The sequence below is a fragment of the Schistocerca cancellata genome, chromosome 4 (genome assembly GCF_023864275.1).
Source record: "Schistocerca cancellata isolate TAMUIC-IGC-003103 chromosome 4, iqSchCanc2.1, whole genome shotgun sequence".
NCBI lineage: Eukaryota > Metazoa > Arthropoda > Insecta > Orthoptera > Acrididae > Schistocerca > Schistocerca cancellata.
In genome coordinates, this window is record NC_064629.1 from 551,854,414 (window position 1) to 551,869,237 (window position 14,824).

The window sequence follows — 14,824 nt, forward strand, 5'->3', positions numbered from 1 at the left end:
GATATTGATGGCATCTTCATCAATCACACCCAGTGCACCACTCACAGCTATGAGAGAGAAAACACTTTTGAACCACCTGCCACAGAGCCACTGGGTGAGATAGCTTGCCTGCACTTACCATTCTGAGAGGGGTGGTACCATGTGTACCTGCTAGCAGAGGATACAGAATTGATATGACCTCACTGCACTCTACTCTTATTGGCTGCTGCCATCTTTTAAGCAGTCGCAGTTCGGAGTTCCCCCCAAGATCAAGTGCATCTATAGACTTATCAGTACTAGTGGGGAAGACTGCAGTGAGGACAATACGTTGACACAGACTACTGCTACCAACCACGACTAATATTCAATGACTTATATAAGTATATCGTCATTAAAGACTATTTGATTCTATTGAGAACATTACTATTATTTGCAAGTTATGCAGAACCACAGAAGAACCTACCACATTATCTATAATTCAATTATTAAGTGTATATAGTATAAATAAACTTATTAGTGTGTTACCATTTTGTAGACATCTGGCTGTATTTATTGGCCTCCTCGGCTACCAATACAAAATACACCAATTTCATTGGTAATTTACTGAAAAGGAGAGAGTTGTTTCTTGTTTTATTTGGTGTGTTGAACTTGTATTCGAATGATACCTTCTACTTGAAGTCCTTTAGGTATGAATGCAACCAGGTGTCTGCTACACCTCTTACACTTCATCAGCAGGATTTTATGGTCCAGGGCATTGAAACTTTTTGAAAGGTCTAGGAAAATACCTGCAGCTAATTTATATTGCCTGAGAGATTTTAAAATACAGTTTAAGAATTCAAAAATTACTGTTTATGTAGTTTTAGACTTTCTGAAGCCATGTTGATGTAGAAAAAGTTTTTCTAGAGTTATTTTTTTTAAATAGAACTTAACTGTGGCACAGGTCAGTAGTTTGATGTTATAACATAAGAAATTTTTTTTTTTCAGTGGTGGAAAGTTTGCTATTTTCAGACATCTGTATACCCACAAGTTTCTAAAGACAGGTTGAAATTTTTTGCTAATGATATTGCTATTTTGTGAGCATGTGCTTTTGTATGAAATCAGGTACTTTATCAAGGCTAGTTGACATTTTGTTGTGTAATTATTTAATTTTACTTATAATTTCATCAGAATTTTTCATGAACATACATAGATGCACCCGAGATCACTGACTTATTGAAGAAATGTAGCACTGGTCCTTTACAGTTTATTTGAATGGGATATTCAGCTAGTGAAGTGAAGTATCCATTGAATCTTTTCACAATTGATTTTGGGTTTGTGACTTTGGGGCCCACTAGTATTAAAGATATTTTCTTTCTTTTGATAGTGTGTAACAAGTTTGTTTGTTCATACTCTCCATGCAAATATCATTGTGTTTGACAAGTTTTGTATCAAATTATCATTTAATTTGTAAAATAATTGCAAATACACTAAGCACAAGGGAATCAAGTTTGAACAAAGAGTGTACCACAACACAAGAAAATTGAAGGAAAGGCAATGAATGCAGACAGACTACAATGGACAACTGACTGATGAAAAAACGAGATAAAGCTGCTTCTTGCCAATCCATCTCTGTATGGAAACAGACCAACTTGGAAAAAAGAGGTAGTGAAAAATACCTTACCCAGACCTTTAACTGAGATTTATGAGCAACTGTTTATGCAAATGAAAAATTGGCAACTTACCACCAAAGCATTAGAGACCTGTGCAGTAAGGTCAATGAGCTTATACTCAATTTCGTTGAGGCAGGAGGTATAAATTGTACTAGCAACATAATTCTGTAAAAAATATAAAGAAAGAGGTGGAGTTGCCATCTATGTTAACAACAATGTCATGTGTACTGTAACTGATGTACACAGTTTTAGTCTAGAACAACATTTGGGAATATGTGCCAGAGAACTGTTGTTAAATAATTCTTATTTATCAATACTAACAGTATATAGATCACCTTCAAGAAAATTAGCCTCATTTTGAAGCTGTTAGACACTCTCCTCAGGTACATATTTAAACACAGAAGAGATGTGCGAGTGCACAGGAACTTTAGTGTAAAATTTTTAACTTAGTCCAAGGACAGATCAGACTAGGGAAATTTGATGTTTACATACAATCTTGCTTCTGTAGTCAATTACACTACTGGAACATCTTCATGTACAAGAACACTAATTGACAATATATTTATAGACCAGATAAATATGAGTAAGTACACAATCAAAGGACTGTGGCGAAAATATTTAATGAGTGCTATTTAAATGTTGCTGAGAAAACAGCACATGATGGTTCCTTAGAAAAGGTCATTAAAATACCTACTGAAAGAACATTTCCCTAATTCTATAGAGTAAATGGGTATAGCCCCTACAACAGTACAGGAAATAAGAAAAAAACACAATTTCTTTAAAAAGCAAAAACTAAATGGGTGTTGACAATATTTTGAGCAAACTGCTTAAAACCTGCTGCAACTATTTAGGTAAAGTGCTGATCACATATTTACTGCCTCCCTCGAACAACATATATTCCCTGATGGGATGAAATTTGCTTTAGTGAAGCCCCTCTACAAAAAAGATGATGATATAGGTGTTGCACGTCACTCTGTATCCTTTTGACTGCATTTTCTAAAATCTTTGAAAAATTTATATATGTTGGGATTGTCAGTCACCTTGACAAATTTTATGTAATTGGTGAAAACCAATTTGGATGCAGAACAGGTATCTCTACAACTGAAGCTATGAGTGTATTTTCATATACAAACAACGTTTTGGGTTGCCTTGACAAGAAGACACTGTCTGTTAGCATATTCTTGTGATGTGTCTGAGGCTTTTGACAGTATCGATCATATGGCACTTATAGAGAAAGTGTGCCACTATGGATCAAAAGACAATTGGATAAATGGATAAAATTCTGTCTATAGGACAGACAACAGAAAATAGTATTAGATGCAAACAACACACACATAGGAGGGGTAGTGTCTGACTGGGGAAGGTACATTGTGGAGTCCCACAGGGTTCTGTCCTTGGTACCCTGCTGTTTCCTATCTCTGTTGTCCAGCACAGCAACCAACTTCACAATGATTGCTGATCAAGCAAGCATTGTGGTAGACAGTAAAACATTCACCAACTTAGAGTTGAATACCATTCAGTTACTTGCAGGTGCTCTGAACTGGCTCCTTGATAACTGCAAAATTCCACAGGAGAATAATATTGCTCATGAAAGTCAGCAGATACAGAATTTATAATGTTTGAAATTTTTAGGTGTTCATATAGATAACAGGCTTAACCTGGAACACCATATAATTCAAAGGCTTAGTTAGCTCTGCAACATGTGCCATCTGGAGGATCTCCAAAATCAGAGACATCAGTGTCTCAAAATCTTCGTATTTTGGCTTCTTCCATTCAGTGAAGTGTTATGGAATCATCAACTGGGGAATTCACCGCTACTGAAAAAAAAGTCTTTACCCTTCAGAAAAAAGGTTACCAGAGTTGTATGTGGAATACCTCCAAGAAACTCATGCTGTAATTTTTTTTTAAGCAAGAAGGGATATTAACCACTACCTCCCAATATCTCTTTCCGATCATGACATTCATGCTTCACACTCGTTCTCAATATTAAATAATGAGTCATATGATCATCATAACACAAGAAGGAAATGTGACATACATTGCAACATGAAGAATTTGTCCCTGGTACAAAAAAGTTAAAATACACTTGTGCATAAATTTAAACTCACTTCCAAGTAATATTAAGTCTCTGCAAGATAATAATCAGTTGTTTAAAAGTAAGTTTAAGGATTTTTGTTGAGAAAAGTTTTGATTATTTGGGTGAGTTATTTAACAGAGACAGATAAGGCTATTTCCCATATCTACATCTACATCTACATTTATACTCCGCAAGCCACCCAATGGTGTGTGGCGGAGGGCACTTTACGTGCCACTGTCATTACCTCCCTTTCCTGTTTCAGTCGCGTATGGTTCGCGGGAAGAACGACTGTCTGAAGGCCACTGTGCGCGCTCTAATCTCTCTAATTTTACATTCGTGATCTCCTCAGGAGGTATAAGTAGGGGGAAGCAATATATTCGATACCTCATCCAGAAACGCACCCTCTCGAAACCTGGCGAGCAAGCTACACCGCGATGCAGAGCGCCTCTCTTGCAGAGTCTGCCACTTGAGTTTGTTAAACATCTCCGTAACGCTATCGCGGTTACCAAATAACCCTGTGACGAAACGCGCCGCTCTTCTTTGAATCTTCTCTATCTCCTCCATCAACCCGATCTGGTACGGATCCCACAGTGATGAGCAATACTCAAGTATAGGTCGAACGAGTGTTTTGTAAGCCACCTCCTTTGTTGATGGACTACATTTTCTAAGGACTCTCCCAATGAATCTCAACCTGGTACCCGCCTTACCAACAATTAATTTTATATGATCATTCCACTTCAAATCGTTCCGCACGCATACTCCCAGATATTTTACAGAAGTAACTGCTACCAGTGTTTGTTCCGCTATCATATAATCATACAATAAAGGATCCTTCTTTCTATGTATTTGCAATACATTACATTTGTCTATGTTAAGGGTCAGTTGCCACTCCCTGCACCAAGTGCCTATCCGCTGCAGATCTTCCTGCATTTTGCTACAATTTTCTAATGCTGCAACTTCTCTGTATACTACAGCATCATCCGCGAAAAGCCGCATGGAACTTCCGACACTATCTACTAGGTCATTTATATATATTGTGAAAAGCAATGGTCCCATAACACTCCCCTGTGGCACACCAGAGGTTACTTTAACATCTGTAGACGTCTCTCCATTGATAACAACATGCTGTGTTCTGTTTGCTAAAAACTCTTCAATCCAGCCACACAGCTGGTCTGATATTCCGTAGGCTCTTACTTTGTTTATCAGGCGACAGTGCGGAACTGTATCGAACGCCTTCCGGAAGTCAAGAAAAATAGCATCTACCTGGGAGCCTGTATCTAATATTTTCTGGGTCTCATGAACAAATAAAGCGAGTTGGGTCTCACACGATCACTGTTTCCGGAATCCATGTTGATTCCTACATAGTAGATTCTGAGTTTCCAAAAACGACATGATATTCAAGCAAAAAACATGTTCTAAAATTCTACAACAGATCGATGTCAGAGATATAGGTCTATAGTTTTGCGCATCTGCTCGACGACCCTTCTTGAAGACTGGGACTACCTGTGCTCTTTTCCAATCATTTGGAACCTTCCGTTCCTCTAGAGACTTGCGGTACACGGCTGTTAGAAGGGGGCAAGTTCTTTTGCGTACTCTGTGTAGAATCGAATTGGTATCCCATCAGGTCCAGTGGACTTTCCTCTGTTGAGTGATTCCAGTTGCTTTTCTATTCCTTGGACACTTATTTCGATGTCAGCCATTTTTTTGTTTGTGCGAGGATTTAGAGAAGGAACTGCAGTGCGGTCTTCCTTTGTGAAACAGCTTTGGAAAAAGGTGTTTAGTATTTCAGCTTTACGCTTGTCATCCTCTGTTTTAATGCCATCATCATCCCGGAGTGTCTGGATATGCTGTTTCGAGCCACTTACTGATTTAATGTAAGACCAGAACTTCCTAGGATTTTCTGTCAAGTCGGTACATAGAATTTTACTTTCGAATTCACTGAACGCTTCATGCATAGCCCTCCTTACACTAACTTTGACATCGTTTAGCTTCTGTTTGTCTGAGAGGTTTTGGCTGCGTTTAAACTTGCAGTGAAGCTCTCTTTGCTTTCGCAGTAGTTTCCTAACTTTGTTGTTGTACCACGGTGGGTTTTTCCCGTCTCTCACAGTTTTACTCGGCACGTACCTGTCTAAAACACATTTTACGATTGCCTTGAACTTTTTCCATAAACATTCAACATTGTCAGTGTCAGAACAGAAATTTTCGTTTTGATCTGTTAGGTAGTCTGAAATCTGCCTTCTATTACTCTTGCTAAACAGATAAACCTTCCGCCCTTTTTTTATATTCCTATTAACTTCCATTTTCAGGGATGCTGCAACGGCCTTATGATCACTGATTCCCTGTTCTGCACTTACAGAGTTGAAAAGTTCGGGTCTGTTTGTTACCAGTAGGTCCAAGATGTTATCTCCACGAGTCGGTTCTCTGTTTAATTGCTCGAGGTAATTTTCGGATAGTGCACTCAGTATAATGTCACTCAATGCTCTGTCCCTACCACCCGTCCTAAACATCTGAGTGTCCCAGTCTATATCTGGTAAATTGAAATCTCCACCTAAGACTATAACGTGCTGAGAAAATTTATGTGAAATGTATTCCAAATTTTCTCTCAGTTGTTCTGCCACTAATGCTGCTGAGTCGGGGGGTCGGTAAAAGGAGCCAATTATTAACCTAGCTCGGTTGTTGAGTGTAACCTCCACCCATAATAATTCACAGGGACTATCCACTTCTACTTCACTACAGGATAAACTACTACTAACAGCGACGAACACTCCACCACCGGTTGCATGCAATCTATCCTTTCTAAACACCGTCTGTACCTTTGTAAAAATTTCGGCAGAATTTATCTCTGGCTTCAGCCAGCTTTCTGTACCTATAACGATTTCAGCTTCAGTGCTTTCTATCAGCGCTTGAAGTTCCGGTACTTTACCAACGCAGCTTCGACAGTTTACAATTACAATACCGATTGCTGCTTGGTCCCCGCATATTGACTTTGCCCCGCACCCGTTGAGGCTGTTGCCCTTTCTGTACTTGCCCAAGGCCATCTAACCTAAAAAACCACCCAGCCCACGCCACACAACCTCTGCTACCCGTGTAGCCGCTTGTTGCGTGTAGTGGACTCCTGACCTATCCAGCGGAACCCGAAACCCCACCACCCTATGGCGCAAGTCGAGGAATCTGCAGCCCACACGGTCGCAGAACCGTCTCAGCCTCTGATTCAGACCCTCCATATATTTCTGTCTTTACCAGTTTTAATGACTCTTGCTGCTTTAATCAAATCTTATAAATCCCATTGTGTTCTGTGAATCACAAAAATGGTCTTTGTATCTTATAAATCAAACTAGGTGTTTAGGTAATATCTGAAATTTATATTACCAACTGATGTCTGTGATTGTTCGTGATATGAATATAATAATCAATTAAATGTTTTGACTTGTCCTTCATACAAGTGGTATCACACAATAATGGATCTTTGAAATATGTAACACAACAAATAAATTAATTCAATTATTCTACCATAGATTCTTTTACAGGCTTTACAATAATCTGCAAATTCTTGGGTAACTTTAACTTTGGGTAACTTTAACAAGAATTCTGCAGAAATCTGTTTCTCTCACTGGAAACCTTTATACCTTCAATCATCCGTTGCTTATTTTCTCTTCAGTAGAAAATTCTGTATTAAAATATTGAAGGAAGATATTCTGAAAATTCATATATGTGCTGCCAGAATGGTTCTGAATGTATAAGCTCTCCCAATTTTCCCTAGTCAGAGAAAAATTAAAAGTTCTTATGCTGTCTTTATAAAAAATTCTTTTTTCAAGTAATTTTTTGCACCTGTTGCATAATAACTGTGCTTTATGATTTCCATATCCCTTCTCTCAGTTCTCCAGTTGTGAATTTGTAGCTTGTGTCTATGATGAATAGTTGGCCAATGATGGAATTTTAATGTTCTCTTGATCTCGTTGAGCCATGTATTGTGAGGATCATTTTGATTGTGTCGGTTATATTTATCAAACCATCTATAGCACTGCTGCCTTCTGAAAAGTCAAATTTGAAATCTCGACAAAACACTAGATTCATATTTAATGCACTGATCTTGTTTTGTAGTATCTCTAGTTCAGTCATGAAGACTGGCCAGTTTCCACCTGGTCTTCTACATATGTTAATACACATGAAATTAAATTCTGGTAATTTAATAAGAGAAAGTTCAAAATCTTTTGATTAGGTCAGTATAGAGTTTATTGAAATCTTAGAAAATTATCTGATCTTCATAAAGATGCTAGTATCATCATATTTGAAGAACTCCCCCCCTAAAATGATTCACTAATTTATATCATATTATCTAAATTTATTTTACTTTGTCATTTTTAGCCAATATTGAGTAATGCAAATAATGTCTACATTTAATTTATACTGGAGTAGTGCTTCCACTATGGTAGTTTCATTGTTGAGTGACTGAACATTCTAATGTAATATAACAAAATTTGAGAAGTTAGACACTTCAGTTGATATGGTTTCTAGTTCCTAATTTAATGGCATTTCTAATACAGCAAGTACCTTAAAGAATCTTTGATGTCTTTGTTATGTGTGGCTTCTGCTTGCTGGCATCTGTCAATATGTGAGTTAACTTTCGGAACTTGTAAAAGTTGTGCTTCCTTCACCTCTGCCATTTTCAGTTTTAGCCACTCCATAATTTGTATCTGAATCATGACTTTATTGTTTGCAAGTTGTGTAAAATACTCCATAATTTGGATTTGTTGCTGCTTTTCGTACTTGAAACACTGTTCTTCAAAATATGAGTATTTATTTTAGTGGTTAACAACTCCTCAACTCCTAAGTAAACAACAAGCACAGCTGAATGAAAAATTATTATTGAAATAGCCTTTGTATTCAATAACAGACTAGTGTAGTGGTTGTCACTTTGAACAGTTACTATGAGCTTAAGTTGCTGCTGCAATGTGTAAGTTGTTTATCTCAATAAGAAAAACTAAATATTCATTTCTAATTGTTAGCACCTTGTCACAAAGTACTCAGTTTAGGATCCTCAAGAACCATCACTATGAGCCTCATAATGAGAAAGCAATTCAGTATAGATGTTCCATCTTTCCTCTTTATTCTCTTCATTTATGCTTCAAGGAATCCAGTGGGTACAAACAGTTGAATATGCTAACTGGTGGACAAGTGTGTCAGCACTAACAACAGAGATGTCAAGTAGAGCACTGAGTTGCTCGATTGTTGTTTGTCGATCACCCAGAATAAGTGTGTCCACACTTGTGGTAGCATTCTCACTTCCCAAGCACAGGGACCCAGGTTCGATTCCCAGTGGGGTCAGGGATTTTCACCTGCCTTGAGATGACTGGGTGTTGTTGTGTCATCTTCAGCCTAGTATGGCAGTGAGGGTCTCCTGCATCATTCCGCTATGCTCTGTCAAGGAGTATGGGACTTCATCATCATCATTCTGTTGAAAACAGTACTTCACCTAGCAACTTACCAGCATTTATACACTGCTTGGTTTCTGTAGATGTGCTGGTGATCATCTGGTTTTCTGCCAAAAGATATTCAATAACTGCTGTTTTCTTGGAATGCACTTGAGTTACAGATGCTATTCTGAAGATTGATTATATTGCTACCCTCTACTGTTAGTTGCTGGAAGTATGAGATTATGCGGGAATGTTTAAGAATGTTACAACTTCTTCTAGATCTTTAGTTTAGATAAAATGTGGAACTTCTGGATAGATTAAAATTGTATGTCATCTGAGCTGTCAGGGCATACATTATAGCATGCACCAGAGTTTCAGTCTGCTAGCTATGCAGGAAGTTAAACATGGTATTCATAAACACAGACCTGTGGTTTAGAAGGTGTGACTTAAGTATGAATCAGATCCAGCTCATCAGGAGAGGATCACATTGCCCCAAGAACCTTTCAAAAACTGCTGCAGTTGTGGGTCTGAGAAACTAACTTGTGGGAGTGGTGTTCAACTGAAAGATTGTATCTTAGAATGCAATGAATTTAAGGCAAATTATTTCGATGGAGAGGGCAATTTAAGCCTTCTCTTGGTAAACTGTCAGTGTGGTTGGAAAAGTCAAAGATTTGTGGTAGCTATTAGAAAGTTATAAGTCCTAGGTTGTGAGGAGTTAAGGTTTGGAGAATGGAAATGAATAAAGTGTAGGCTGTTGAAACTTATCAAACTGGCTTGATGCAGGGTGAAAAAGTGTATACAGAAACTCCTCTGAAGCTTAATAGAGATGGTATACACAAGACATGGTGAGGGAAATAATTACAGCAGAGGATCTAAATCTAACCTCTGTAAGTCCATCTTTGTATGAGATAGTTGAGGGACTTCAGCTGTTCATTATAAAATGTAAAATTGAAAAGTCCTTCAGCCATCTATATTTTGACTGTATCTTACTTGTGCGACTAGTTTCAGTGTTTCACTGCACCATCTTCAGGCCCCTGTGTAAGGACAACAATAATGACAGTGTGAAGTACTTAATAAAGGGGTGGTGTAAAATTTAAGAGGCAATTGTCTACAGTGGTAACATGTAGTAAACATTTAACAAAAACCAAACTGTACAAGGTGACATCAAAGCCAATGATAAACTGAAAACAAATTCAATTATAACCTAATAAATAAAATGAGAGGACAGTTGCATACTGAACGCATATAAACTCAAGAACAAAATATACATATATCATATATAGTAAAGTGAACCTACTAATAAGAGGAGAAAATTTCATGTCATTCTTAGATGACTACAGTGTCACATATTGACAAACAACTAGAATTTAATGCTAATGTCGATACCTGTGAATCAGCTGGAGTAAAACAATCACAGTTGTATATTTGATGAGTGCAATTTGAAGGTAGTTATTTATATGATGTCATATATTAGTAAAATACAAAACCATGTATCAGAGGTTAACACAATGCAAACTGCCTCTACCACCATGTTCCATATATTAATAAATTGCTGACCATTATATACCTTCAGAAGATGAAATTTTCCCTACAGCAGATAGACTCATGTAAAAATAAAGATGTTTCCTATCTTTCATAACTATCGGTGCCTTTCTTGTGGAGGAGGATGAGATAGGTTGAGAAACAAGAAAGGGCAGGTCACTCATACACTAGTAAGCACTGTGCCAGCCTCATACCAGGGATGACCAGGACAAAGTGAGAAGGAAACTATGAAAAAGAGTGGATGGTTGCTTTACAATCTGTTACATTTAATGTTGATGAGTTCACATCATTTAACAGGATACTGGTATTGTTAAATTTTTTATTTTATCACTTTGATATTTTACAAAAATAACATTGTGTTGATTGAGTTAAATGTGGGTTAGAGAGTAAGTTAGCAGGATTGTTTCTGCTGCTACAATACACTTAAAATAAAATAAATTTGTAGAGTAGATAAATAGCCTTTATTTGGTAAGTTATTTGTCCAAACGATGAAGTACCTGATGAATATTGGAAAGATAAGGGAAATTACAGCGATTAATTCTTTGTCTTCTATTTTCATCATTTTATGTGGATATCTGTCACGGTAGCATACCTCACTCTACCAAGGGAGACAGCAGCTATTAATTCAGTGATTGTTTAATATATTTTGAACAGCAGAATTTTTCTTAATCAGCAATGTTGTGTTTGATCAACATTGATTTTTATAGACAGCGTATGAGCACTAAGAGTCATAATGTAAGTTAACTGCCAGTGCTCCTCTCTCTCACCCAATGGCTATTCTCAATTGGGAGCATCTTGCCACAGGTTTTACCCCATCAGATCACACAAAAGAGCATTTAACACAAGAAACGTAAGCTCCAGAATGGCTTGTGTTATTTATTTCCATAGTCTGATCAGAAATTAGGGAAAACATTCACACTGGCATATCATATAAAGTAATGTTTGTACTGAGTTACATAATAATATTAAAGTAATAATTTAAGCTCTGAGTATAATACATAAACAGTTAAAATATAATAATGTACAGAACAAAGTTTACACAATTCACAGACAGACAGTGCACATGACTTCATTCCCTTATATTTCCTTGATGACTGTTGTGTCAGGAAGGGCATCTGGCCATGAAGCTAATTACTTAAATAAACTTTGCCTAATCTTGAAAAACTAGGTTCCTTGTTAGACAAGATAAACATTAGAGGAAAGAAAGAGAGAATATTGTATGTTCTGGAAGGATTTACTTGCATATGGGCACATCATACATGCTTCAAAGTAAATAATAATAAATTAATATATATATACTTCATTTCATCTGAGAAGTTCTATTCACTGGAAGGAAACAATAAAATAATTTTTATCTCAAGAATTTAAAGCAATGCCACAAAAGCCCATAAAGGGCTAATACTGTAGTAAAAACTCTTAAACCAAAACTAATGATGCAAAGTAGAGGAAGCATTGATCAGTTGGCAGGCAGATAAATGATATCCAACAAAATCACTACAGTCTTGTACTGTGTTCATAGGGCCCATTTTGTGTCACCCATGTAACAGTCAATATGTCAAGGTGTTTTTACTGAATGACTGAAGTATGCACAATTGATTTATGATTTATGTATTGATTTCTCCCTGACAATTTTTTTTTTAGATAATTGCTTTAGGTAAACATTAGCATTAAAATATTGTAGAGCAAATTAAGGAAAAATGTTTTCATTATTTAATGAATTATAGTTTACAAAAGTTGTGAAATTATATTGTTTATCATTATCGTATTTATGAGTTTTAAAATTTCAGCAATGGAGAGGAGTGGTACCGTTTACGAAGCTCCGTCCGTCACCTAATGTTAAGGCCAAAGGAAGTGCATGTATACTTTCCTGCTGTACAGGAAATTGCAAAAGATTTTGTCTCTCATTTAGAAAATATCCTTCTTGTTGATGGAAAAGTTGAAAATCTAAGAGATGAAGTATCAAAATGGGTTCAAGAGTGTAAGTATGTTATTTCAGCAGGAAACCTGAAGAGTTTAATATCAATTTCTGTTTCTACATAAGTCAAACAAGTATTCTTCTTGCTAAAGTCAGTTAAAAAAACTTACAAAAAAGATGGAGAAATCTTCACTTGTAAAAACTATTATCTCATAATTTAGTTTCATACACTTTGAAACCTTGCTGACAAAAAGGGAACTTGATAGCAAGTGTTTACTTTCATTGATAGTACCACTGCAAAAACATGGAAATGATGGTGGAAGAAAACCTCTGTTTACACCCTCCAGCCTACATTTATCCTCTTGTTACACTTCATGACTGACAAGACAGTATGAAGTTTACATATTTATGTAACTACTGTGTGTATAGTGCTCCAGTGACATATTTTTAAGTCTGTAATGATGGTTTGTTTCTCTAATTCACTTGAAGTGAATGCCAGGATGGTTCCTTTGAAAAATTCATGGCTGAGTTGTGAGTTTCTGTTGTATTTTACTCCACTCTGAGCTTGGGATGAACTCTTGTTGACTGCATTGATGATAAGGCCTGAGTTTCCTTCTAAGCTTTATTCTCCCTTCTAAAGTTTGTGTTATAACAACAGTATGGGAAGGATACATTTCTGCTCACCACATAGAGGAGTCACAGACAGGCACAACAAAAACACACACACACACACACACACACACACACACACACACACCACACACAGCTACTGCCTGTGTGTGCTAGGGCCAGACTAGTGCCTGGAGACAGTGACCAAGTATGTGTGAGTTGTTGCTTTATGAATGTGTGAGCGTTCTATATCTGAGGGAGGACTTTGTGTCAGAGCTTAAATATTTCTAGTATTCGTTTCATTGTGCATGTCTGCAACTCAATGACTCCTCTACATAGTGATGAGTAGCAACCTATCCTCTCTATACTGTTGTTATAAAATATATATTTATACATTTACATGTATACTTCACAAGCTTGCTTACAATATGTGACTATAATTTCTCTCTACTGTTCCATTTGCAAGTGGCTCTTGGAAGAATGGCTACTAGTAAGTCTCCATACAAGCTCTAATTTCCTGATCTTCATGTTGTGACCATTTCACAAATCATATGCGAGAGGAAGTAGTATGTTGCTTGCCAGTTCTTGGAATGTACACTCTCAGAGTTATAGAAGTAGACTTGATGCAGAATGTGTGATGCAAAAAGCCTCTTGTACAGTGACTGCCTATAGAATTTGATGAGCATATGAATAACACCCTCATACTTACTAAATAAATCCCTCATCAAACATGCTGCCCTTCTTGACTTCTTCTCTCTCTCTCTTCTGTTAACTCTTTCCTGCCCAAAAGGACTTAAAAGTCCTGTCAATTTCTAGAGTTGTTTTTCAACATTCTCTCCAAATATTAAACCATTTGATACAGTTTTTCATACATGATTGATGAGTAGTGCTCAGTAATCGATCGAAGAAGTGTTTCTTCACAAATGACTTACAGTTCCTTAGGGCTCTTCCAATGAATCACAGCCTGGCATCTGCTTTTTCTACCACTATTTTTATGTGTTCATTCCTCTTTAGGATACTTCACATGGTTATTCTTAGGTATTTTGTGGTTGTTACTATTTCCAATGATTTGTTGCCAGTAGTGTAATGAATCTAGAGTAAATTAATATTTTGCAGTATCCTTCCATTAGTTGTTTCTTTCACAGACCTTTTTCACAATCCAATCATTTCCAATCCTATTGCTTAAGACAAAGAAATTCAGTCCCCCTTTCTTGGTTGTTCTCAGTTGGTGCTTCCTCCTCACAGCGCTCACTATGTGTTATGAACTGTGTGTTGACAGCCTGTCACTGGAATAATGCCAAGATTTTATTTTATCATCCTATACTGTGCAGGAACATAGGAAGATTTTTTTCCTTTCTGAATCCTGTAATAGGATACTTACTACTCATACTTTTGTTGTCACAAGGTTACTAATGCAGTCTTATTAAAATGTACTGGAAGCAGCAATTGTTCTTTAACTTACTGTCATGATTGAGGTAACTGGAGAAGAAGCACTATCAGAATCAAAAATGGATGATTCTCCCTCTACTGTTTAATTGTTGAAATAGAATTATAATGATGATATAAAAAGTTATAATGAATTATCTCAAGATAGGTGAATGGAATAAGCATGTCCTTAATAACCAATTCATTTATCTGA

The 14,824-nt window shown here is 36.8% G+C and overlaps 1 protein-coding gene across 4 annotated transcripts in view; it reads left to right on the forward strand.

The window, feature by feature from the left end:
- Positions 1 to 14,824, forward strand: part of LOC126185173 (probable cytochrome P450 CYP44) — a 244,453-nt gene that overhangs the window by 61,576 nt on the left and 168,053 nt on the right. For 3 of the 4 annotated variants that reach the window (XM_049928016.1, XM_049928019.1, XM_049928017.1), the window contains exon 4: positions 12,449 to 12,639. The exons of the other annotated variant lie outside the window; for it this stretch is intronic. In XM_049928016.1, the coding sequence (XP_049783973.1) occupies positions 12,449 to 12,639 (191 nt within the window). The remainder of the gene's footprint in view (positions 1 to 12,448; positions 12,640 to 14,824) is intronic. 4 annotated transcript variants of the gene reach the window in all.